General features: G+C 31.6%; 1 protein-coding gene across 1 annotated transcript in view; it reads right to left on the bottom strand.

The window, feature by feature from the left end:
• Window positions 1–23,875, bottom strand: part of LOC139504046 (uncharacterized) — a 108,335-nt gene extending 84,460 nt beyond the window's left edge. The window contains exons 1-9 of the mRNA XM_071294105.1: window positions 23,863–23,875; window positions 21,036–21,174; window positions 20,172–20,362; window positions 18,672–18,810; window positions 6,099–6,289; window positions 4,594–4,732; window positions 3,731–3,921; window positions 2,235–2,373; window positions 1,699–1,889 (exon numbers count right to left, since the gene is read on the bottom strand). Of these exons, the coding sequence (XP_071150206.1) occupies window positions 1,699–1,889; window positions 2,235–2,373; window positions 3,731–3,921; window positions 4,594–4,732; window positions 6,099–6,289; window positions 18,672–18,810; window positions 20,172–20,362; window positions 21,036–21,174; window positions 23,863–23,875 (1,333 nt within the window). The remainder of the gene's footprint in view (window positions 1–1,698; window positions 1,890–2,234; window positions 2,374–3,730; window positions 3,922–4,593; window positions 4,733–6,098; window positions 6,290–18,671; window positions 18,811–20,171; window positions 20,363–21,035; window positions 21,175–23,862) is intronic.
• Between the last annotated feature and the right edge of the window lie 1,855 nt (window positions 23,876–25,730).

Here is a 25,730-nt window from a genome sequence, read left to right as displayed (position 1 = left end):
GAATTAGATTGTATGCATATGTAAAATTTTAATTACTTCAACAGTTTTTAATTTTCGAAAGTTCATACAAATACTCAATGATGGCATTTTATGAATAAATATCACGAAACATCTCCAAATACCATAGCAAACACAAGTGCACCTATATTAAATATCGATTACGATGGATATCAATTAGTTGAAAGTTGACGTCCATACACAATTGTACAGTTATCTTTATAGGTACTGCACTGAAGTAGACCGGATAAATGGTACTGTGTTTTCCTTATTTATGTACAATAGCCACCATGTGCATATACAAACGATTGCTTCGAACTTTTGATTTAAATCACATCCTACCTTCATCTGCCTCTGCTGGAAGAAGATACTGCTTTATTAGTTTAAAGTATTTTTCAAACTTTGTATATTCATGTGCATTTTTGCTAGCTAAGGTTGATGATCTACTTCCCTGCTTTTCACCCTTGGCAGATTGTGTCAATATTTGTGATAACAATGTTGCGCCATCTATCAGTTGATTGAAGTCACGCTCATCACGAATACATTATTCTTGGCCAATGGAAGTACTTTGACTCTCTTAAGTGTGGAGATGAAAAAACGGTAGCGTCTAGTGACTACAAACTTTTTGAAGCAGGAAATTTAAATATACGTTGACATTTCAACATTTATACAAGAAACATACACAGAAACTTTTAATAGTTAATCATGTTGATTAAGAACATTTTAATTGTCACTAAATATTGTCGTATGTTTTTTTTGGGAATTTTTTTTTTTCACAACCAGAACGTGGCAATTGTTTACCTACATTTCTACATTTACACGTGATCATGTTATTTGCGCTTTTTGATTGGATAAAGCCATTTACAACTGCGACCAATACAAATCATTACCTCGATTCTCCAAAATTCCGTCTCAATCCGACAGAGGGAAAGAAGGAGAGCGGATCGTAACCCTTGGCTAGCAAAAATGATTTATGTGACGATTATTTATTTTTGAAGTGTTTAGTTAGATTTATTTGAGTAAAGTTTGTTTTCCTTTAGCATGTTTAGTACCATGTGATAATAACGTTTACAATTATAATTATCTTGTTATCTGTATGCTACAAATTTGAATTTTAACAAAACGATTTAAATCAATCAAACATTCAAAACTGTTGTTTTCTGCAATTATTTTTTATTCTTACTTGTTATCAAAGGTACCAGGATTATAATTAAGTATGTCAGACGCGCGTTTCGTCTATACAAGACTCATCAGTGACGCTCAGATCAAAATATATATAAAGCCAAACAAGTTCAAAGTTGAAGAGCATTGGGACCCAACATTCCAAACAGTTGTGCAATTCACATTACTTAATTGATTTGATTTAAATTATATTGTATATGCATATGTGAAATTTTAATTGCTTCAACAGTTTTCAATTTTTGAAAGTTCATACAAATACTCATTTGATGAAAAAAATATCACGACACAACATCTCCCAATACCATAGCAAACACCAGTGTACCTATATTAAATATTTATTACGATGGATATCAATTAGTTGAAAGTAGACGTTCATACACAATTGTACAGTTATCTTTATATGTACTGCACTGAAGTAGACCGGATAAATTGTTCTGTGCTTTCCTTATTTATATAAAATAGTCAACATGTGCATATAAATACGATTGCTTCGAACTTTTGATTTAAATCACATCCTACCTTCATCTTTTTCTGCTAGACAGCTGACATAACATTTGACGCCGGCATCGTAACTGTGTCTACAGTGTGAAGTATCGATTGAGTATGTGCAATTGATTAATTTATGTTCTGAACCAGAGCAATCTATTCTATCTAACCAAATGGTTCCATTGCCATCATCTATATATTGATAGGGAATCATCTGTCCGGAACTATAAATAAATGAAAGATACATGGGATATTTCATATTCACTACTTGTCGTTCCGAGATTCAAATTATATTAAGCACTATCAATGTTGAGTATGCTCTTTCAATAATTTTGACTGAAGTCTTTTTATATTACTTTTAAAAACTTTTGGTATCATATTAAATGAGAAGTCCATATTTAAAAATTTGCTGTCGAATAAAATTGATCAATTGTTGGATATATTACCAACATCGAATTGTAAACAATCAAAACTATCTCATGAATTTGGAATATAATAGGATGAATCAACTGATTTACAATACTAATTCATTGATACATTTGTGAGTCTGCTTTTAATGTAATACACACCAATATCCGAGCTGTCTACAGGCTACTGCTGCTTCAACATGACCAAAACTATTAGAACATATTGTTCCCCATTCACCTCTATAATTAATTTCCAGTCGTCCTATATTGTCAACGGAACCCGTTATAAAACGCAAACGACCTGGAAAGAAAATGTCATCATCAGAAGATACTGCTTTATTAGTTTAAAGTATTTTTCAAACTTTGTGTATTCATGTGCATTTTTGCTAGCTAAGGTTCATGATCTACTTCCCTGCTCTTCAGCCTTGGCAGATTGTGTCAACATTTGTGATAACCATGTTGCGCCATCTATCGTTTGATTAAACATGTTAAAGTCACGCTCATCACGAATACATTATTCTTGGCCAATTGGAGCACTTTGACTCTCTTAAGTGTGGAGGTGAAAAAACGGAAGCGTCTATTGACTACAAGCTTTTTGAAGCAGGAAATTTACGTATATGTTGACATTTCAACATTTATACAAGAAACATACACAAAAACTTCTAATAGTTAATCATGTTGATTTTGAACATTTGAATTGTCACTAAATATTGTCGGTTTTTTTCCGGGTAAAGACTTGTTGCACAATCAGAACGTGGCAATTGTTTATCTACATTTCTACATTTACACGTGATCATGTTATATGCTCTTTTTGATTGCATAAAGCCATTTACAACTGCGACCAATAAAAATCATTACCTCGAGTCTCCAAATTTTTTTCTCAATTTGACAAGGGGAAAGCAGGAGAGCGAATCGTAACCCTTGGCTAGCAAAGATGACGATTATTTTTTTCGCAACTATTCAGTTAGATTGATTTGAGTAAAGTTTTTTGTCCGTTAGTACCATGTGATAATAACGTTTATAATTATAATTATCTTGTTATATGTATGCTACAAATCGGGATTTTTACAAAACGATTTAAATCAATCAAACATTCAAAACTGTTGTTTTCTGCAATTATTTTTATTCTTACTAGTTCTTAAAGGTACCAGGATTATAATTTAGTACGCCAGACGAGCGTTCCGTCTATATAAGACTCATCAGTGACGCTCAGATCAAAATAGATATAAAGCCAAACAAGTACAACGTTGAAGAGCATTGGGACCCAACATTCCAAACAGTTGTCCAATTCAAATTACTAAGTTGATTTGATTTGAATTAGATTGTAAGCATATGTAAAATTTTGATTACTTCAACAGTTTTTAATTTTCGAAAGTTCATACAAATACTCTATACAAATGATGGCATTTTATGAATAAATATCACGAAACATCTCCAAATCCATAGCAAACACAAGTGCACCTATATTAAATATCGATTACGATGGATATCAATGAATTAAAAGTTGACGTTCATACACAATTGTACAGTTATCTTTACAGGCACTGCACTGAAGAAGACCGGATAAATGGTACTGTGTTTTCCTTATTTATATACACTAGCCACCATGTGCATATACAAACTATTGCTTCCAACTTTTGATTTAAATCACATCCTACCTTCATCATCCTTTGCTGGACAGCTGATATAACATTTGACGCCGGCATCGTAACTGTGTCTACAGTGTGAAGTATCGATTGAGTATGTGCAATTGATTAATTTATGTTCTGAACCAGAGCAATCTATTCTATCTAACCAAATGGTTCCATTGCCATCATCTATATATTGATAGGGAATCATCTGTCCGGAACTATAAATAAATGAAAGATACATGGGATATTTGATATTCACTACTTGTCGTTCCGAGATTCAAATTATGTTAAGCACTTTCAATATTAAGTATGCTCTTTAATATTTCTAAAGTTATGGTGAATGTATTCTTCAGATAACTTCTCTTCTATGTGCCGCATCATTCTCTCAATTTCGGACAGTTTGTATAAAAAAAATCTAATTAGACACATACCAAAATGTACCACTTTTTTTCGGTCCTCATTCCTACCCACCTCAAATATATCACTTCAAAACATTTTTTCCAAGCGGGATTAGTGCATCAGCAAACAATAACCCTGTCAACATTATGTGATATGGCTTGATCTCTAAAGTAAGTTAATTGCAACCAAATTTAAAAATTTAATGGCTTCAATTTTTTCTGCGGCATTTATATACTAGTATTCATAAACTCAATTTTGACTGTTCTTTTTATATTACTTTTGATAACTTTTCGTATCATATTAATTGAGCAGTCCATATTTCAAAATTTGCTGTCGAATAACATCTACCAATCGTTGGATATATTACGAACATCGAATTGTAAACAATCAAAACTATCTCATGAATTTGGAATATAATAGGATGAATCACTGATTTACATTATACTAATTCATAGATACATTTGTGAGTCTTCTTTTAATGTAATACACACCAATATCCGAGCTGTCTACAGGCTACTGCTGCTTCAACATGACCAAAACTATTAGAACATATTGTTCCCCATTCACCTCTATAATTAATTTCCAGTCGTCCTATATTGTCAACGGAACCCGTTATAAAACGCAAACGACCTGCAAAGAAAATATCATCATAAGAAGATACTGCTTTATTAGTTTAAAGCATTTATAAACTTTGTATATTCATGTGCATTTTTACTAGCTAAGGTTCATGATCTACTTCCCTGCTCTTCACCCTTGGCAGATTGTGTCAACATTTGTGATAACAATGTTGCGCCATCTATCGTTTGATTAAACATGTTAAAGCCACGCTCATCACGAATACATTATTCTTGGCCAATTGAAGCACTTTGACTCTCTTAAGTGTGGAGGTGAAAAAACGGAAGCGTCTAGTGACTACAAACTTTTTGAAGCAGGAAATTTAAGTATATGTTGACATTTCAACATTTATACAAGAAACATACACAGAAACTTCTAATAGTTAATCATGTTGATTAAGAACATTTGAATTGTCACTAAATATTGTCGGTTTTTTTCGGGGCAAAGACTTGTTGCACAATCAGAACGTGGCAATTGTTTATCTACATTTCTACATTTACACGTGATCATGTTATATGCTCTTTTTGATTGGATAAAGCCATTTACAACTGCGACCAATAAAAATCATTACCTTGAGTCTGCAAAATTCTTTCTTAATCTGACAAGGGGAGAGCAGGAGAGCGGATCGTAACCCTTGGCTAGCGAAAATGATTTATGTGACGATTATTTTTTTCACAACTATTCAGTTAGATTGATTTGAGTAAAGTTTGTTTTCCTTTAGTACCATGTGATAATAACGTTTATAATTATAATTATCTTGTTATATGTATGCTACAAATCGGGATTTTTACAAAACGATTTAAATCAAACAAACATTCAAAACTGTTGTTTTCTGCAATTATTTTTATTCTTACTATTTCGTAAAGGTACCAGGATTATAATTTAGTACGCCAGACGCGCGTTTCGTCTATATAAGACTCATCAGTGACGCTCAGATAAAAATCGATATAAAGCCAAACAAGTACAACGTTGAAGAGCATTGGGACCCAACATTCCAAACAGTTGTGCAATTCAAATTACTAAGTTGATTTGATTTGAATTAGATTGTATGCATATGTAAAATTTTAATTACTTCAACAGTTTTTAATTTTCGAAAGTTCATACAAATACTCTATACAAATGATGGCATTTTATGAATAAATATCACGAAACATCTCCAAATACCATCGCAAACACAAGTGCACCTATATTAAATATCGATTACGATGGATATCAATTAGTTGAAAGTTGACGTTCATACACAATTGTACAGTTATCTTTACAGGTACTGCACTGAAGAAGACCGGATAAATGGTACTGTGTTTTCCTTATTTATATACACTAGCCACCATGTGCATATACAAACTATTGCTTCGAACTTTTGATTTAAATCACATCCTACCTTCATCTTCCTTTGCTGGACAGCTGATATAACATTTGACGCCGGCATCGTAACTGTGTATACAGTGTGAAGTATCGATTGAGTATGTGCAATTGATTAATTTATGCTCTGAACCAGAGCAATCTATTCTATCTAACCAAATGGTTCCATTGCCATCATCTATATATTGATAGGGAATCATCTGTCCGGAACTATAAATTAATAAAAGATACATGGGATATTTGATATTCACTACTTGTCGTTCCGAGATTCAAATTATGTTAAGTACTTTCAATATTAAGTATGCTCTTTAATATTTCTAAAGTTATGGTGAATGTATTCTTCAGATAACTTCTCTTCTATGTCCCGCATCATTCTCTCAATTTCGGACAGTTTGTATCAAAATAATTCTAATTAGACACATACCAAAATGTACCACTTTTTTCGGTCCCCATTCCTACCCACCTGAATTATATCACTTCAAAACATTTTATCCAAGCGGGATTAGTGCATCAGCAAACAATAACCCTGTGAACATTATGTGATATGGCATGATCTCTAAAGTAAGTTAATTGCAACCAAATTTAACAATTTAATGGCTTCAATTTTTTCTGCGGTATTAATATACTAGTATTCATAAACTCAATTTTGACTGAAGTCTTTTGATATTACTTTTAAAAACTTTTCGTATCATATTAATTGAGCAGTCCATATGTCGAAATTTGCTGTCGAATAAAATCTACCAATCGTTGAATATATTACGAAAATCGAATTGTAAACAATCAAAACTATCTCATGAATTTGGAATATAATAGGATGAATCAACTGATTTACACTACACGAAATCCCGGATTTGAAGAGGTATGCAAATGTTATGTAAATGTATTCAGAGACCGACATTAACATATATTCACAAACCGCTGCATTTAGTTTATCTTGTCTTTACATGTAGTAAATATCAATATTTCTTGTGCTATACCCTCCTATGGGCGGTTATGAAAGACCGCGTTTCATAAAATATATTAACACCTAATCAAACCATTTTAAAGTTTAGAATTTGCATATATTTATAACCATCTCAAAACTTTCGCAAACTTATGTATTTGTATACCTCTGCAAATGGAAATCTTTGTCATGTATTTTTCTATGATGTAAATTTATCCGCAAATGTGTTTCTTTGTCTAGGAAGCAAAGTATCATCATTCAAATAATTTTATAGGGGTTATAAAGTGTAAGGTGCATCTACATTTGCCTGGTATGTGAACCAATTGAAAACGAGAACTTTATAGAGGGGTGTAAAGCATCATTTCCTTTAATCTGCAGAGACCTGTCAAATGTATTGTAAAGGAATATTTTTGTTAGTCTTTATAGTCGGCTGAAATGTATGTCAAATCAGAACATATCAAAAGCCTTTGAGCATATTCCTAAATGTATGGTAAATACATAGATTTGCAGACAATTTGTTTAATTAAGAAATGTGGCCAAATGATAATATCAGTGACATGTGTACATATATTGGGCATATGAAACTTTGAATATGTATGCAAAGATATTATAAAGAAAGATATTTAAGACAGCTAGAAATGTATGGTAAATAGTTATATTTGCTTTTAGTTTGCTGATATACTTGAAAGGTGCAGATTATATGGACAAATATTTCCATAGCTTTACTGGTAAAGCTATGATATGACAAATATAGCTGCTTTGGGATTGGTTTTGGCATATTGGTAAAATCATTTATTATACATGTATTTCAATAATTTCGTTTAATAAAAAAAAAATCGGGTCTACAAAATCGAGTCTTGATCTCTTGATGTACTGCGTGAATTCATCAAAATCTTCTACTCTCGGGAAGTTATGATGATTCATTCGCGTAGCATAACACGATCGTTTCCTTTGAGTATCTCTTTGAAACTTCTGGAATTGCTCGAGTCATAACTCACTCTGTTTATAAAACATAGAATTTACTTTTTTTAAAAGAGACATATACTACAATATGTATTATATGTTACTGCAGAGACATATATACTATATATATCTCTCTCTTGTTACTGGTAGAAATAATACACATATACAAATTAAGCCAAAACAATACTAGATAGTAACAAATTTAAAATCGGTCGCATTCGGAAGGTTATCGAGCGATTTATCAAGTTTTTATAAAAAGTCCAAGTTTCTGAAATAGTCTAGAAATATTCCTTCATCTGTAGTAAAGTTGCCACATAATATTTGACACAAAACACATCTTGAGAGAATGCTTTTGTTTTAAAAGCATCGGCTAGTTTGCACACATAATTATATAAACGTTAAATCTATTGACGAATATTTTCCTTATCCGTTAAGTCCTGTCACGAGATGTAGAACTCCGTGTGCTTCATGAAGCGTCCTCTGCAAAAACTTTCTTGTTAAAGTTAAAAATTACAAACAAAGAACCAGTGAGTCACGTGTCATAATTGACACACAATTTACCAATGAAATCAAACAAAATCGATAGATAATATAATTCCATCGACGAGATGTCGCCCTTCCTCTGATTAACGGGGTTTATCAGCAGGTAAGTGTGACAATTATCACCTTTTACAGAAAGATCTGGTCCGAAAAGATCAATAAAAGACAACCGCTAATAGCAATATCCATCATTATAATAAGCATGGAAGTATTATATAATACTTCCATGTAATAAGGCACAAATAATTATCATTTCTTTATGATTTATAAATTGTCTTAAAACAATGCTCCCGTTGTCATTTGATTGTGTTGTTTTAAATACGCAAAACTTAAAACAAGTTATCGAACTATCAGTCATTCGAAATCTCATTTACCGCCTATTTTATCCTAAAATTTTACAGCGTTCATATGTACCTTTACAGGAATCGTTTTTTTATACGCCCGTTTATGGGACGTATTATGGTATACCGTTGTCCGTCTGTCCATCCGTCCGTCGTCAACATGTCTGACAATAACTCAAAAACGCTTGACCCAATTCGCATGAAACTTTGGTGAATTGTTAATATCTATTGACGTGAGCTCCCTTTGGTTTTTTTTATAAATTTTAGATTTTACGTTTCCGAGTTTTGGGGTTTTATTTATGAAAAAAGGGGGGATTTTCCAGTGTTTGGACAATAACTCAAGAACACTTCACCAATTTGCACGAAACTTTGGTGATTATTTTATATCTATATTTTGACATGTTTATTGAGCTCCCTTTCGATTTTTATAAATTTTAGATTTTATGACCCAATTCGCATGAAACTTTGGTGAATTGTTAATATCATACTTCCATGTTAATATCTATTGACGTGAGCTCCCTATCGATTTTTATAAATTTTAGATTTTTTAAAAAGTTTCCGAGTTACGTGATTTTGTTCATAAAAAAGGGAGGACTTTCCAGTTTTCGGACAATGCTTTGAGCAGTTATAATGAAGCTTTGGTGACTGGTTTATATCTATTAAAATAACCTCCATTTATTTTTTAATGATTTTCTGATATGACATTGAGAAGTTATTGAACTTTATTCTTTGAAAAGGTGACGGGCGTATCATGCGCTCATAGCTGTTTATATTTTCTATCATGATCAAATAAGTTTTTTTTGTGTTTTTTTGTTGTTGCAATAATTGCATTTAACATAGTCTTTGCACACATTTCAATTGAAATAACATTGAAACAAGATTGAAGGTTATAATAAGTCTCAAAAAGTTTTAACATAATTCAAGAAGATTTGTAAACGACAAATACATATTACACTAATGTTGATAGGGACTCGTATCATGGAAAAACTATCTTTAAAAAAAATACGGCAATTGTACCCTGTACAACAAGACGAAGTCTAGACTTATAGTTTTAGCGGAAATGTATATGATTCGTGTTTGAATAATGGAATATCTTGCACTTCTTTCTTATACATATTTACGCAAAGTCTTAAAATAACTACATGTATCATTTGTCCTTTAAAAGCCGAGTCTAACACATGTTTCATTGTACTTGCTTTCCACACAGGCTGAAAATAAGGAAAGAGGGGCAACATACATAAACTACCATTATTGTTAAATCGCATTGATAAGTGTTTAAAACTCTAAATACATGTAAGTTGAACTTTTTTCCAATAAAAGAATAAAACAAAAAAGGTGACAAGCCCCTGTGTCTATATATATATCTAGGCACATTTCTGATTTTACAATATTTAACTCGCATCATGCTTATCTTTGAAGCTGTTAATATCAATTCCTTTGGTCCCTGGCGGATAAAAGTATTCGTCCCATTGGGTATCATACGACTTCTTTTATTTTACATACAACTCCTCCGTTCACGATGTTGTAATACCTATGCAGGTTGAACTTCAATTTAAAGGTTTATCTATTGAAGTTTTATTTCTTTGGGTACCAAACGTGACCTTTTTAAATAAATTAATTTGTAATTAGTTAATTATGCTAAGTACAAATCTGGCAGAATCTATCAATGCAAATGCCCATATATTCAAATTGCTATTCAAAATGTGAGGTTAGTTTATAAATTAATAGTCATTGTAAAAAATGCTTAAAAAAAATCACAGATGGCTCAAATGTAAAAAAGAAATGTTAAAATGAATTGTTTTTGGCAAGAGACGAACACTCATGTCATGATTGTATCTACTAATCAATGCACATAAGTTATGGACATTGGGGGTCGCAGGTCATAGTCCAGGTACTAGCAACAGTGATTTTTTTTTAATTGTTTTTTTGGGGGGGTGGGGGGTATGTGAAATACTGCTTTCCTGTGATGCATCTACTTGTTATGTTTCGTGAACTTAGGTTCTTGTTAGTTAGGACAACAGTTATGCGCTGGACAAAAAACTGCACTTGCTTATTTCATTAACTAAGATAAAGATTGGGGTGCCCCTGACGATTTAAGTAGAGCAAATAAAAATTAACCGACCGTTCCGAGAAGGGTAAAGAGTACTCCAAGGGTTGCAAGCGCAACATGAGTTTAAAGGCTGTCAATCCTTCTAAGATTGCTACTAGATACACTCTTAGCAGATGAGATTAATCTTTAGTACTAAGATTGTGCCAAAACTAATTTATGACAGACTGAGTGCTTCGTTTTTATCAACCAAGTTTCATTAAGCATTTACACAAAAAATTAAGTGTGAACGTTTACAACACAAGGACAAAAGTACAGAAATGAAAAATGCTACCCAGGACGTCAGAGTAGAGAGGAGACATGCAACAACGCCAGCGGATGAATACAATGAACGAAATGGTCCACAAAAGTAAAAAATAACCTAAGACTAGAACTATGTTAAATGAAAGTCATAAAATGAACTACCAAAATATAAATCTTGTTCATTGTAAATAATGATAATCAAATTTAATATGTAGGTAACTTTTTTGTAAATCGTGACTTTTTTGTCATGTGATTTCCTGTCCTTTTAATTTTCGTCCCTTATTCGTAAAATGCACTAGTAAACTGAACTCTGTAATTCGTGAAATAACGAACAGATATCAATTTCATTTCTAATAATAAGTATAACTAGTTGACAATGTTTTCAACTATACAAAAGACTTTATGAGAAAAAATAGTATATTTCAAATCTATTTGTTCCTATGAATTACGGCGCTTCTTTCTTTTAACAGTCATAGGATAAAAGAGGGTCTGGAAAAGGAGGGAGGTGGGTGTTCTTCAATTCTTAATATTATTTACGCCATTTTTTCTCTATTCTATATAAATTTTGCCCATTATTCTTTATTTTTTATATTCTAGATGCCCACTATTCTGTATTCTTAAATTTTTGGCCTATCCTTTTCTTTTCTATTCTTAATTTTTTTTAGCCCATTATTCTCTATTCTGTAAACTCCATCCACATCCTCATAGAAGATTTCACTAAATTATTATGATTGTATCTCTTTAAAGTTAATTTTTTTTATTTCTTTTTTAAAAGTAGTGTCTTTTTTGCTCCAGATTTTTTTTCATTTTCAATGCAGTTTCGTGTTCCCCTCTAAGTGGGCAATTTTTCTTCATTATCCAAACTGTGTACTTATATTTCAAGATAACACGACACAGAATGGCATATCTCCCGATTTCTAAAATTTTTGGCATACTTGTACTTTGAATCGAGTTACATCGGAAGATGTAATAAAAAAAAAAGGCGGTCACCATTTTTGTTTTTTCGTAAATTTGATTAGAAAACGTCAATTTTGACGAGAAATTTACACAGGGAAAATGCCTTGTTTTAACTTTTCTTTTTTTTTAAAGATTTTTCAATAGATGGCTTTTTTCTTATACATGTTATATACGGAGAAAACTAAAAACTAACATAATATCCCGGATTATGCCTCTAAGATGCATGCTTTTTGTATTAGTTATTAGCTTTCAACTAGCTGTCAGTAACTGCGAGTACTCTGTACTTAAAGTCTTTTGGTTGTTGGGATGTATAAGTACCCTTCCATGTTCACTTTGTTTTTGTTAGATGTATTCTATTTGTATCTATCTGATGAGTTAAGCCTTTTTTTAACTATTTTCTACAGTTTATTCTCATGTTGTACTGTTACACCACTGTCCCAAGTTAAACTGGTCCGTCATTCCATCTTAAGCTTCGCACCGTTAGTGTAGCGATAAGGGAACACAACAGGGGTCCAGTTTATGTCCCAGGTTAGGGGGAGGGAGGGTGTGCGCCTTTAAACGAGTTTAACCTGACCACATTCTGTATGTTCCTGTCCCGAGTCAAGTAGTCTGTAATTTAGTTTGTTGCTATGTAATATATTTGTTTTTCGTTCATTATTTTGTACATAAATTAGGTCGTTTGTTTTCTCGTTTGAATTGTTTAACATATGTCATTTCGGGGCCTTTTATTGCTGACTATGCGGTATGGCTTTGCTCATTGTTGAAGACAGTACAGTGACCTATAGATGTAAATTTCAGTGTCATTTGGTCTCTTGTGGAGAGTTGTATCATTGGCAATCATACCACATCCTCTTAATTTTTTTTTTATATATATAGAAACACATATGTCATCATCCTTGTGTTTTACATACATTGCTTCAAAGTTGACCGATACGCTTAGAATTTGACAGAAAACGTGTGACGTTACAGAATAAAGTAATTTGGTAAACAGTGATATTGAGGTACAATTTGAATTGATTGATTGATGGTTGCTCAACGTCCGGTAGCAAATATTTCATGCAGTTACATGACGATACAGTGCAATTTGAATTTTTGTGTCTGAAAAACACATTTGGTGCAGCAGTCAAGAAAGGTTAAACATTCTGTTATTTGTGAAAAATAAAAATAAAATCAACATCCTGATACAATACACAATCTTAATATAGCATACTTTGTATGATGTAAACGTGTGGGTTGTGTGCGTAGTTAGTCGGACCATGGAAGTGGAAGTATTATATACTTCCATGGTCGGACAAACCTTGCAAACTGTATGCAAAATTTCACTCAAATACACCAAGTTCAACATTCTGTCGTTCGTGAAAAATTATTAAAGAAAAAATGATCCTGAGAATATATATGCACCCTCAATATAGGTAAAAAAATATATCGGCGCAATATATTTAAAAATGCCAAATTTAGCAACCTGTCATAAAATTAAGAAAAAATTGACAAGATGCGAATCGTTAGTGTATGTACTAACACCAGGTACATCATTTAAAAGTTTAAGCTTAAAAACTGTACACAATCCTACGAAATCAGCCGCATAATCCTATACTAGTATACCAAGTGCGGGACTGTCGAAAGGACACTGGTAAACAATATGATCCCAGTATTTAGCCAAGGACACACAATTTATATTAGCATATAATAATGATGTTCTATTTTATAAATTATTATAAATCATTTGGTGACAAAATATCTTTTTGTATAAGCAGTTCATAGTGGGATGGTAATTGGGAGACATCAAATATAGCAAGCTAACATGTTTGTCATTTTGACTCTGATGGAAAGTTGCATATCACATCTCCTTATGTCATAATGGTTTGAGTTTTTTTCAAGACTAACAAATACGTACTAGGAGAATAAACTATGTTGCTGTTATAGCTTAGATCTTACTATTGTTGTGAACATGTGATGTTATAATTTGATACATTTAATACTTGCTATACTAAATATACTTATTTCGGGGCCTTTTATAGCTGACTATGCGGTATGGGTTTTGCTCATTGTTGAAGGCCGTACGGTAACCTATAGTTGTTAATTTCTGTGTCATTTTTGTCTCTTGTGGAGAGTTGTCTCATTGGCAATCATACCACATCTTCTTTTTTTATAATTATTAACTTTCATATTCAAGAAACCAACAAATCTTTACTAAAACTACCGTAACAGATTAGCAGTAGAAAAATACTTGTTCATTCTGCATTAGTCACTTGTTATCTATATGTCTTTGGTTTTGATTGTCGTTAATTGGCCGGTTGCTGTGTATATCCCACATTTCCATTTTTGCAAATAAAGAAATAGCAACCCTTTTAATTTACATAAACACTTGTATACTTGTTAGAAAAACTCCTTATAAGACTGTGAATACTCTCGGGCTTTTCCCGACGCCCATGTGACCAATATGCCCCCCACAAAAAGGCACCTTTGCTAATCGCATGTGAGTCGTTTTGTCTCCCCACTTTGTGAAAAGGTGCGTTTTTTACCAGCTGTACCAGGCCTGGATATCATATCTAACTCAAACCAACCAAAAAACACACCCATCTCCGAAGACCAAATTGCAAATTAATATGAATCTAAATTCCAAATGATTTTAAGATTTGTCCCCCGCGCAACGCGTTGATGGGGACATTGAAATGTCGGGCGTCCGTCCTTCCGTCCGGTCCTGTTAGCTCTCTAACGTGTACAATTCTTGCCAGATTTTTATAAAACTTATATATCAGGAATATATCAGCCTTGTTGCTGACAAGTTTCAAAAATCAGTGCCGACAAACTGCTTATTGCATTGAGTAAAAACAAAAAGCGACTCAAAGACAAACACCAGTTTACAAGTATACGACATAAACACGAGGATGTCAGAATTAATGTGACAGTAAACTGGATTTATTTTACATTTATTAATGACTTGCTATTTTCATTACCGGATTTCCAGTCCCGTTATTGATTTATTGTTGTACTGCGGACGAGCAGGCGGACTGCTCCAGTCGTTTCCGTGCGATGACTTATGAACCTTTCATCCAAAGGTTAACTCGAATAATTCAAGCCCTTACCATGTCCGATTTTCTCCCACACGTTTATGTAGCCTTCGTAGATCAGCGGAATATAACGGGTTATCCAAAGGTTTTCAAATTTTAATATGTTGTAACTGGTGAGAAAATGGAGGTAGAGTTCGATATTGACGACTAACTTTACATCATTCAGCAACAACATTATTTTGATTTGAAATGAAATGCTATTGCTAAGAAATGTTTTAAAAATTTTGAGCCTTCGATTAGAACAAATACATGTACTGGGATTTTTTTTTTATATCATTATACATGTACCTTCAAATAGGATAAAGTCAAGATCGGGAAACCAATGGGCACCAAGATATTTTATAAAAATTTTGAATTGATTGAAACTACCATATATATCTTTAGAATAAAACTGATACAGGAGCAGGAAAGTTATTGAAATTGATGTAGTTTTTTTTTCATTAATGTTGGTCATTTTTATTCTTGTTAAAACCCGAAATACAGAGATTATTATACCTGATTCAAAAATTAAATTACTTGCTTTGCATCGAATCTATTATATCTGCTACATGTATGAGAAGCGGGGAAACGAGAATGTTTTTTTTTATATACAAAAGATAATTGTTTAAAAACAGTTTTACTGTATATAATTGCAACATATTTTTAGATACAATGTTACAGTAACTGTCCTTATTTCTCTTTTAATTTTCTAGCATATAAACTTTTAAATTATCTGCGTTTTTCAAAGTATTAATTTAACACGTTTTCACGAATACAAACTGCATGTTTAATAATGTCTTTATCTGGCAACTCTTGGCTTGCGTAATTGGTATAATCTGTTTACAACGTCTGGATTTTATTATACGCAATTAGCGTTACATTGTATTTGATCAATTTTGGTAATTAACACATACGGTTTTCCTTTTAAAGTACCTTGTAGTGTTAACAGATGAACCATTTCATAGTCAGGAAAATCCTTTCATTTACATACAAGTGACACATTTACCACCTATTAAGGGATAGTTAATTCATGCTCTTTCTTCGCAGTATAGCCAGTCGAGGTCGTTAAAAACTCCCATCATCATCATCATCATCTCTTTCTTCATTGTATTATTAGACATTTTCAATTGTACACGTAAACATTCTGACAAAATTCTGATAAAATACATGTATGTGCATACTCGTGTATTTTGAAATTATAGGATCATGCAAAACACACGCCTTGGCTCAAGTTATATTGAAATAATTATTTTGTATTCTCTTGTTTAAAATGACAAAAAAATCACAAATAAGCAGAAGCTAAACTAACTTTTTTCCAAGTCCACATTAAGATTGGTAGACTTAAGCTTGGATTGAGAAAACGTACCGTGTTTATCGATTTGATCTTATTTATTCTAGTTTAGAGTTCATTCTTAATGACATCGTTGTTTTCAAACTTTGAAGTACAAAAGGAAAAGCTGCTTACAATTTAGTACAGTGTTATTATAATAGTGCATTTCTCCCTACACCTGATATTCATGTAGTATTTGCAACTGGACGTTTACACAAATCAATCCATCTACCCATTTATTATTGGCTATAAGATGTAAAAAAAAATATCAGTTTACTCAAGGAGGTTATATTAGATATAACCTCCTTGGTTTACTGTTACAATTCATCGTCTTAGTTAAAGTTTCCGTTCTGATACAAACATATTGAATTGTAAAATCTGCTGTAAGGAAAGTTATGGACATTTTAAAGCAGTGTTTTGTTATGCAAGCAAAATATTAAAAAAAAATCCCATTACTGTTTAAAAAAAATTCCATGGTTCTGGAGTAAAGCTTTGGAGATTTCCTTATTTATTGAAATAGAAAAAAAAATATCATCGGTCCGACATATAAAAAGCACCTTGCCATTTTTTAATATCATTAATTATATTTTCAAGCAGTTCTGTTTTAAATCGGGAAGAACAATATCTACTTCAATTCAAATATTCGCTCGGTGGGACTCTCTCAAACCATCAATACGTGAACTTTGCTGCAAAAAGTACTATACAATATATGGATTAATTTTTTCCGTAAATGCGAAATAATCGACACATCTTACAGCATTTACTAGGGTCTGGATGGGGTCTTTCATATCTGTATTCTATGATAATTTTGATCACATTTCTCTATTTCTTTTATATTTTATGCCCATTGTCATGATTATTTTCTATTCTGTATATATTAGACCCTTTTTATCTAATTTTTTGGGAGTAAATTATTTTCTTATTTTCTTCTTTTAGCTGTAATCACGACCCTCATTTACGTTTGATGTGCATGCGAGATATAAACTGCAGTCTCGCAAAGCTATACCTGTGTGAAGACAACTTAACAGTACCAATGTTTCATATACTAACTATGAAGTAAACAAAATGCATTTCTTTACGTACATAAATACATCCGACAAATGTTTGCAAAAATAAGCAAATATTTGTCAGCATTTACTTATAAATGTTTTATAAACCGCGGTCTCTCAAAACTTTGCATACGTCTATAAAGATATGTTGCAAATATTAATATTTATCAAAATAACTATGATAATGGAAAGTATAAGTAAATAAAATACATGTCTTTACATACATAAACAATATCGACAAATGTTTGCAAATATAACACAAACATTTGACAGCATTTACTTTGGCTGTAAATGTTTTATAAACCGCGGTCTCTCAAAACTTTGCATACGTCTGTAAAGATATGTTGCAAATATCGATATTTATCAAAATATTTATGGATAATGGAAAGTATAAGTAAATAAAATGCACTCCTTTACATACATAATCGATATCGACAAACGTTTTCAAATATAACACAAACAGTTGACAGCATTTACATTGGTTGTAAATGTTTTATAAACCGCGGTCTCTCAAAACTTTGCATACGTCTGTAAAGATATGTTGCAAATATCGATATTTATCAAAATAACTATAATACTGGAAAGTATTAGTAAATAAAATACATTTCTTTACATGCATGAACGATATCGAAAAACGTTTGCAAATATAACATAAACATTTGACAGCATTTACATTGGTTGTAAATGTTTTATAAACCGCGGTCTCTCAAAACTGCCCACACCTCTGTAAAACAAATATGTAAATTTTAAACTTTGTATACATCTCCTATCCTGGAAAGTGCATGCAAATCTAAGGCCTATCTTTACATATATTTAGAATATGAATAAAGATATGGAAATAAAATAATTATCTTTAGCATATCTTTGATAACGTCCTAAATAATTCCAAAGGAATAATGCATTTACATATACATTAGTAAATCCGCAAATATATCTGGCAGAAAAGTAGTTATATTTGTCAAACATTTACATGATTGCCCAAATTGTTGTAAATCTGCCTTTTCGTGTAGTGTTACATTATACTAATTCATAGATACATTTGTGAGTCTGCTTTTAATGTAATACACACCAATATCCGAGCTGTCTACAGGCTACTGCTGCTTCAACATGACCAAAACTATTAGAACATATTGTTCCCCATTCACCTCTATAATTAATTTCCAGTCGTCCTATATTGTCAACGGAACCCGTTATAAAACGCAAACGACCTGCAAAGAAAATTTCATCATCAGAAGATACTGCATTATTAATTTAAAGCATTTTTCAAACTTTGTATATTCATGTGCATTTTTGCTAGCTAAGGTTCATGATCTACTTCCCTGCTCTTCACCCTTGGCAGATTGTGTCAACATTTGTGATAACAATGTTGCGCCATCTATCGTTTGATTAAACATGTTAAAGTCACGCTCATCACGAATACATTATTCTTGGCCAATTGAAGCACTTTGACTCTCTTAAGTGTGGAGGTGAAAAAACGGAAGCGTCTAGTGACTACAAACTTTTTGAAGCAGGAAATTTAAGTATATGTTGACATTTCAACATTTATACAAGAAACATACACAGGAACTTCTAATAGTTAATCATGTTGATTAAGAACATTTGAATTGTCACTAAATATTTTCGGTTTTTTTCGGGGCAAAGACTTGTTGCACAATCAGAACGTGGCAATTGTTTATCTACATTTCTACATTTACACGTGATCATGTTATATGCTCTTTTTGATTGGATAAAGCCATTTACAACTGCGACCAATAAAAATCATAACCTTGAGTCTCCAAAACTCTTTCTCAATCCGACAAGGGGAAAGCAGGAGAGCGGATCGTAACCCTTGGCTAGCGAAGATGATTTATGTGACGATTATTTTTTTCGCAACTATTCAGTTAGATTGATTTGAGTAAAGTTTGTTTTTCTTTAGTACCATGTGATAATAACGTTTATAATTATCTTGTTATATGTATGCTACAAATCGGGATTTTTACAAAACGATTTAAATCAATCAAACATTCAGAACTGTTGTTTTCTGCAATTATTTTTATTCTTACTAGTTCTTAAAGGTACCAGGATTATAATTTAGTACGACAGACGCGCGTTTCGTCTATATAAGACTCATCAGTGACGCTCAGATCAAAATCGATATAAAGCCAAACAAGTACAACGTTGAAGAGCATTGGGACCCAACATTCCAAACAGTTGTGTAATTCAAATTACTAAGTTGATTTGATTTGAATTAGATTGTATGCATATGTAAAATTTTAATTACTTCAACAGTTTTTAATTTTCGAAAGTTCATACAAATACTCTATACAAATGATGGCATTTTATGAATAAATATCACGAAACATCTCCAAATACCATAGCAAACACAAGTGCACCTATATTAAATATCGATTACGATGGATATCAATTAGTTGAAAATTGACGTTCATACACAATTGTACAGTTATCTTTATAGGTACTGCACTGAAGTAGACCGGATAAATGGTACTGTGTTTTCCTTATATAAGTACAATAGCCACCATATGTATATAAATACGATTGCATCGAACTTTTGATTTAAATCACATCCTACCTTCATCTGCCTCTGCTGGACAGCTGATATAACATTTGACGCCGGCATCGTAACTGTGTCTACAGTGTGAAGTATCGATTGAGTATGTGCAATTGATTAATTTATGTTCTGAACCAGAGCAATCTATTCTATCTAACCAAATGGTTCCATTGCCATCATCTATATATTGATAGGGAATCATCTGTCCGGAACTATTAATAAATAAAAGATACATGGGATATTTGATATTCACTACTTGTCGTTCCAAGATTCAAATAATGTGAAGCACTTTCAATATTAAGTATGCTCTTTAATATTTCTAAAGTTATGATGAATGTATTCTTCAGATAACTTCTCGTCTATGTGCAGCATCATTCTCTCAATTTCGGACAGTTTGTATCAAAAAAATCTAATAAGACACATACCAAATTGTACCACTTTTTTTCGGTCCCCATTCCTACCCAACTCAAATATATCACTTCAAAACTTTTTATCCAAGCGGGATTAGTGCATCAGCAAACATAACCCTGTAAACATTATGTGATATGGCATGATCTCTAAAGTAAGTTAATTGCAACCAAATTTAACAATTTAATGGCTTCAATTTTTTCTGCGGTATTTATATACTAGTATTCATAAACTCAATTTTGACTGAAGTCTTTTTATATTACTTTTAAAAAACTTTTCGTTTCATATTAATTGAGCAGTCCATATTTCAAAATTTGCTGTCGAATAAAATCTACCAATCGTTGGATATATTACGAACATCGAATTGTAAACAATCAAAACTATTTCATGAATTTGGAATATAATAGGATGAATCAACTGATTTACAATACTAATTAATTGATGCATTTGTGAGTCTGCTTTTAATGTAATACACACCAATATCCGAGCTGTCTACAGGCTACTGCTGCTTCAACATGACCAAAACTATTAGAACATATTGTTCCCCATTCACCTCTATAATTAATTTCCAGTCGTCCTATATTGTCAACGGAACCCGTTATAAAACGCAAACGACCTGCAAAGAAAATTTCATCATCAGAAGATACTGCATTATTAATTTAAAGCATTTTTCAAACTTTGTATATGCATGTGCACTTTTGCTAGCTAAGGTTCATGATCTACTTCCCTGCTCTTCACCCTTGGCAGATTGTGTCAACATTTGTGATAACAATGTTGCGCCATCTATCGTTTGATTAAACATGTTAAAGTCACGCTCATCACGAATACATTATTCTTGGCCAATTGAAGCACTTTGACTCTCTTAAGGTGGATCCCTACAGATATAGCAAATTTTTTTTCACCATTGAATTTTTCTTAGAATTTGCATACATATACTATGCAATGGCCTCTATGAAAATTTGAGTTAAAAATAGTATGTCACCAGACTCGTTTCCATGGTAACCGTCACCAAAGTTGGTACATCACGTGTATGCATAAATACATACCTGATGTAGAAACTCTGGATTTTTTTTTAAGCCTTTGAAAGTATTTTGAAAGGTTTGTTCTTCATTTATTACAAAATTATTATTTGAAATGTAAATTAAACACAAATAATGGCAGTTTTATTCATTTTTATTGATTTCGGCTCTAATTTCATCAACACTGCTCCACAAAAAAGACACAGATTTTGTTAAAAATTTCTATTTTTCTTAAATTTCCAAAAAAATGGTCCAATGAATATTTTTTTCAATTTGACATAATATGGTCATAACAATGAGCTTTAAAAAGAAATAAAAAAAAATATAGGTCACCAGACTATTTTTTGCCCGAAAAACGTTTTTGTGATCCCTAACGAAACAGTGATCAACAGCAGTTTTTTGTATATCTTTCATCATCGGTGATCAAAGTGTGACATATGTTGTCATATCCTTTGTTAAGCTAACACAGAATAATACAGTTTCACAAGGCAATCAAATGAGAACAATTTTTTGGTTTCTATGAACAACGGTTACCATGGCAACAGGACATGAAGTTGGATAATTCAAGTTTTTGCATTGTTCTGATGTGCAAGATTAACAACCTAACAGACAATGGCAGATCAAATACCATGATTTCAGAGCAACAACACATGGCTTCTATGTAAATGTAAACAAATACTATGATACATTGTAATGCAGCTTATATTAGCATTACTGTGGTCTTAAATGAGCAAAATAAATTACTCAGAAGTTAGCGAAAATCACCAAATATATTTTTTTTTAAATTATCGATTCATAGGTAACAGTCATGCAAGTAAATGGATTAAAAAAGACTTTGTCACCTTTTCCTCAGTTAATGATTTAAGTTTGATGAAGCATAATGATAATACATTATATATTTCAGTTGTCATAGTAACATAACCAAAAAATGATGAAATAATAACTTTTTCAAAGGTTTTTCAACTTTCTTTATTTTGAATGCCTCAATAATCAAGCAAACATATAACTGTTATATTTACAAATATGTAAATAGTTTACTCCTCTGATTCAGTCAAGTACTTATTGATAGTCATAGCATTATTAGAGTTCACTTTGTTCTCAGTCAAAATTGTCAATCCTTCCATATTGAATAGTACATGTTGCTCCCAGTCAGATATATCATATTACTATTAGTGGCAATTCTTTTCTTTTAAAATCTTTGTTTTCTGGTTATCTGTTTGCCTCTCTAATTTCTTATTCATACTTTCCCAAATTTTCTGCGTAAATTTTCCAGGGGAACATTCTATTGCTGCATTTTATTTACCTGAAAGTTTAATTTATTTATTTGTAATGAAAAGGTGTAATATATACTAATAAACTACTAAATCTATATAATATTTCAGTGAGTGCAAAATTAATCCAATCATGCATTACAACATCAATTTAAAAAGATTATATTATACCTGACTAACAAAGGTACTCATTAAGAGTTTTATAATATGATATATGGCCAGGTTTTTGAAGTGATTGCAATAATTAGGTCAGCTGATGGGTATGCATTTTATATTGCTTTTGCATATGATGGCCATCCATTTTAGTGGTTTTTGTTTTGTGTACAATGGCAATTTGGAATGCAATAATTGACAATATAAATGATATAGGGAGCATTATAGGGTCCAATGCAAAATCAAGGTATACATGTATATTTAATAGGTGTGACCTTTACCATATACCTTAAATCAATACAGTTAAACTGTTCTTTTTGGTAAAAATTTACATATACAGCATGTGACCAAGTTTGAAATAAACATAAGTTATCTACATCACATAGTTACAATGTATCTTCACTGTCAGAATTGTGGCACACAAGAACCAGTGGCAGTCTTGATAATATACTTTGTATTTAAATAATAAAATAAAGTACAAATCAATCATTGTCAATAGTGTAAAATGTCGATCACTGTGACCTTCTTTTGCCTGGAAGCTGAGTTACTGAGACTCTGAGAGTGTATATATAAGTTTGCATGATCTGACACCTTTTAGTTGCTGAGATATACATTTGTTGTATATGAAATTGGATGTTTAATGTAACCAAAGTCAGTGAAGTGGAAAATGTAGGTCAAAGACATCTGTGTACAAGTTTACATGATCCTACATTTTATAGTTGAGTCTACTAAATATATTGTCCAAAAAGAAATGTTATAAATGCCTGCAAAACACGTTATCAGATTAAAAAGTCTCAAATGAAACTTAGGTTTTTTTTGAAAGGTAACTACATGTAATTATCCTAAAATGTATGTATTTACCATTGACAGTCATCCTTCATTTTTCTACAAAACTGCTGCTAATAACCTGCTGTTAAATGATGACCATGAGACCTACAATTGACAACAAATATAACAAAAATTAAATAAGTAAATTAATATGATATAGGATTCATAAAAAGTGAGTTTTATATTACTTGTTATCAATGTTGGTTGTTGAATATCAAAATAGTGAAAATAATGATAAAAAAAGCCATATTCCATATAATAACAAGAGCATTAATGCTAAGTATGGCATCCTCTCACCATAAAAGACTGTTGCTTTCACATGGGTGTTTAGACTCTACAATGTCCACTTTCACCTTGACATTTGGGAATATCTTTTCTATTAATAAAGTTAGAGTCTAAATTCTTTAAATTTACCTGACTGTAAAACTTTCATAGTTTCAACCAGTACCAAACATTTGCAATTCTGCAACAAAACTAGCTTCAACCTAATGAAAAAAAAAGTGATAACAAATATATATAAATGAAAGTGCATGCAGTGTTCAAATACTATAGCTTAAACATATTACATCTAAAATTAACTGGAAACTCAGGCTGTTAACAATGAAATTTGTAATAATAATATGTATAAAGGCTTTCAAAACCAAATAGGTTTCATTAAATTTGTTGAAATTATACATTAATATAGATTTCATTTAATAAATACAAATGTGACTAATTCTAGTTCAATATTTTTGTTGAAACAAATTCTGTCATGTTCTATACATGAAAGTCTTCAAGTATATACAAATGTATAACAATGCTTCACCACAAAATTGATTGGAAATATTGACCCTCAACTTGAAATTATTACCAAGATCTGTTAATTCATTTTTATGACTGCTTAAGTGCAAATACGAATATAATTATGGTCCTCGTTATACTTTATATAACTACATAGGGAAATTATCAAAAAATACTTTGAAAGTATATGACTAAAGGTTTAGTTACCTTCTAATTATTCATTAAATTAACCATGTTTAAAACTGTTTCTTCTTTTGACTTTATTTACAGGATTCTTTTGCAACTGCAAATATTTTCTTTCCAGTTTAATTCTCCTTTTTCTTTAAGTATTGCTGATGAATTCACAGAAAGTACATTCAATCCATTAAGGAAATTGTTGAAATGTGTGGCACAAATTCCTGCATGTATCATTCCTGAAAAATATGATATGAAATGTCAGTTTGCACATGTATTGGTTAATTAGATAAACTATAAACTATTTAGACTTGAGTTCATAATTTTATTTGGAATAAACAATTGATTTTTTTCAATTTATATTTATATAATATGATTGTGAATTCATGTTTACCTTTATTCTTATAGATCACAGACTCACATTTATTTCTAATAATGTGAAATGAGAATGGGTGCCCCCTTCTTAATTTTCTTTTTTGCCTTCATGCATTATCCTGCATTCTACACATCAATCTAAGTGTTTTTAAATGACTAAATATGTAAGGTATCAGACCACTTGGTCTCTGATCACATGCAAAAGATGACTTAATATGAAAATTCTGATTATAAATAAAGAAAACTAATACAATGTATTTTGAGTTTGTAAAACAATATTTTTGTGAATGAATCATTGTGACTGCAATTGTTTACTTTTTCAATTCTTATTTTATGTATGGTTATATAATTGCTACCAAATAAGTATTTACAAAATAGTCCTCTCCTTTTGGATGCAAAACTAAAAAGCCCCTTATGTATAGATGTCTTTGTGTTCATTGCAAAAATGATAAATAGCTTCCAGGGGCAAAATTCCAGAAAAATTACTAAGTCCACCTTCATAAAAAATTTGGGCAGCACTTCCCCTAAAAATAAAGCTTTTTACCCTCAAACCACATAAACCCCAGACCATA

This window comes from Mytilus edulis, chromosome 14 (assembly GCF_963676685.1).
Source record: "Mytilus edulis chromosome 14, xbMytEdul2.2, whole genome shotgun sequence".
Classification (NCBI taxonomy): Eukaryota; Metazoa; Mollusca; class Bivalvia; order Mytilida; family Mytilidae; genus Mytilus; species Mytilus edulis.
Note: the sequence above shows the minus strand (reverse complement) of the source record. Positions and strands in the feature narration are given on the sequence as shown.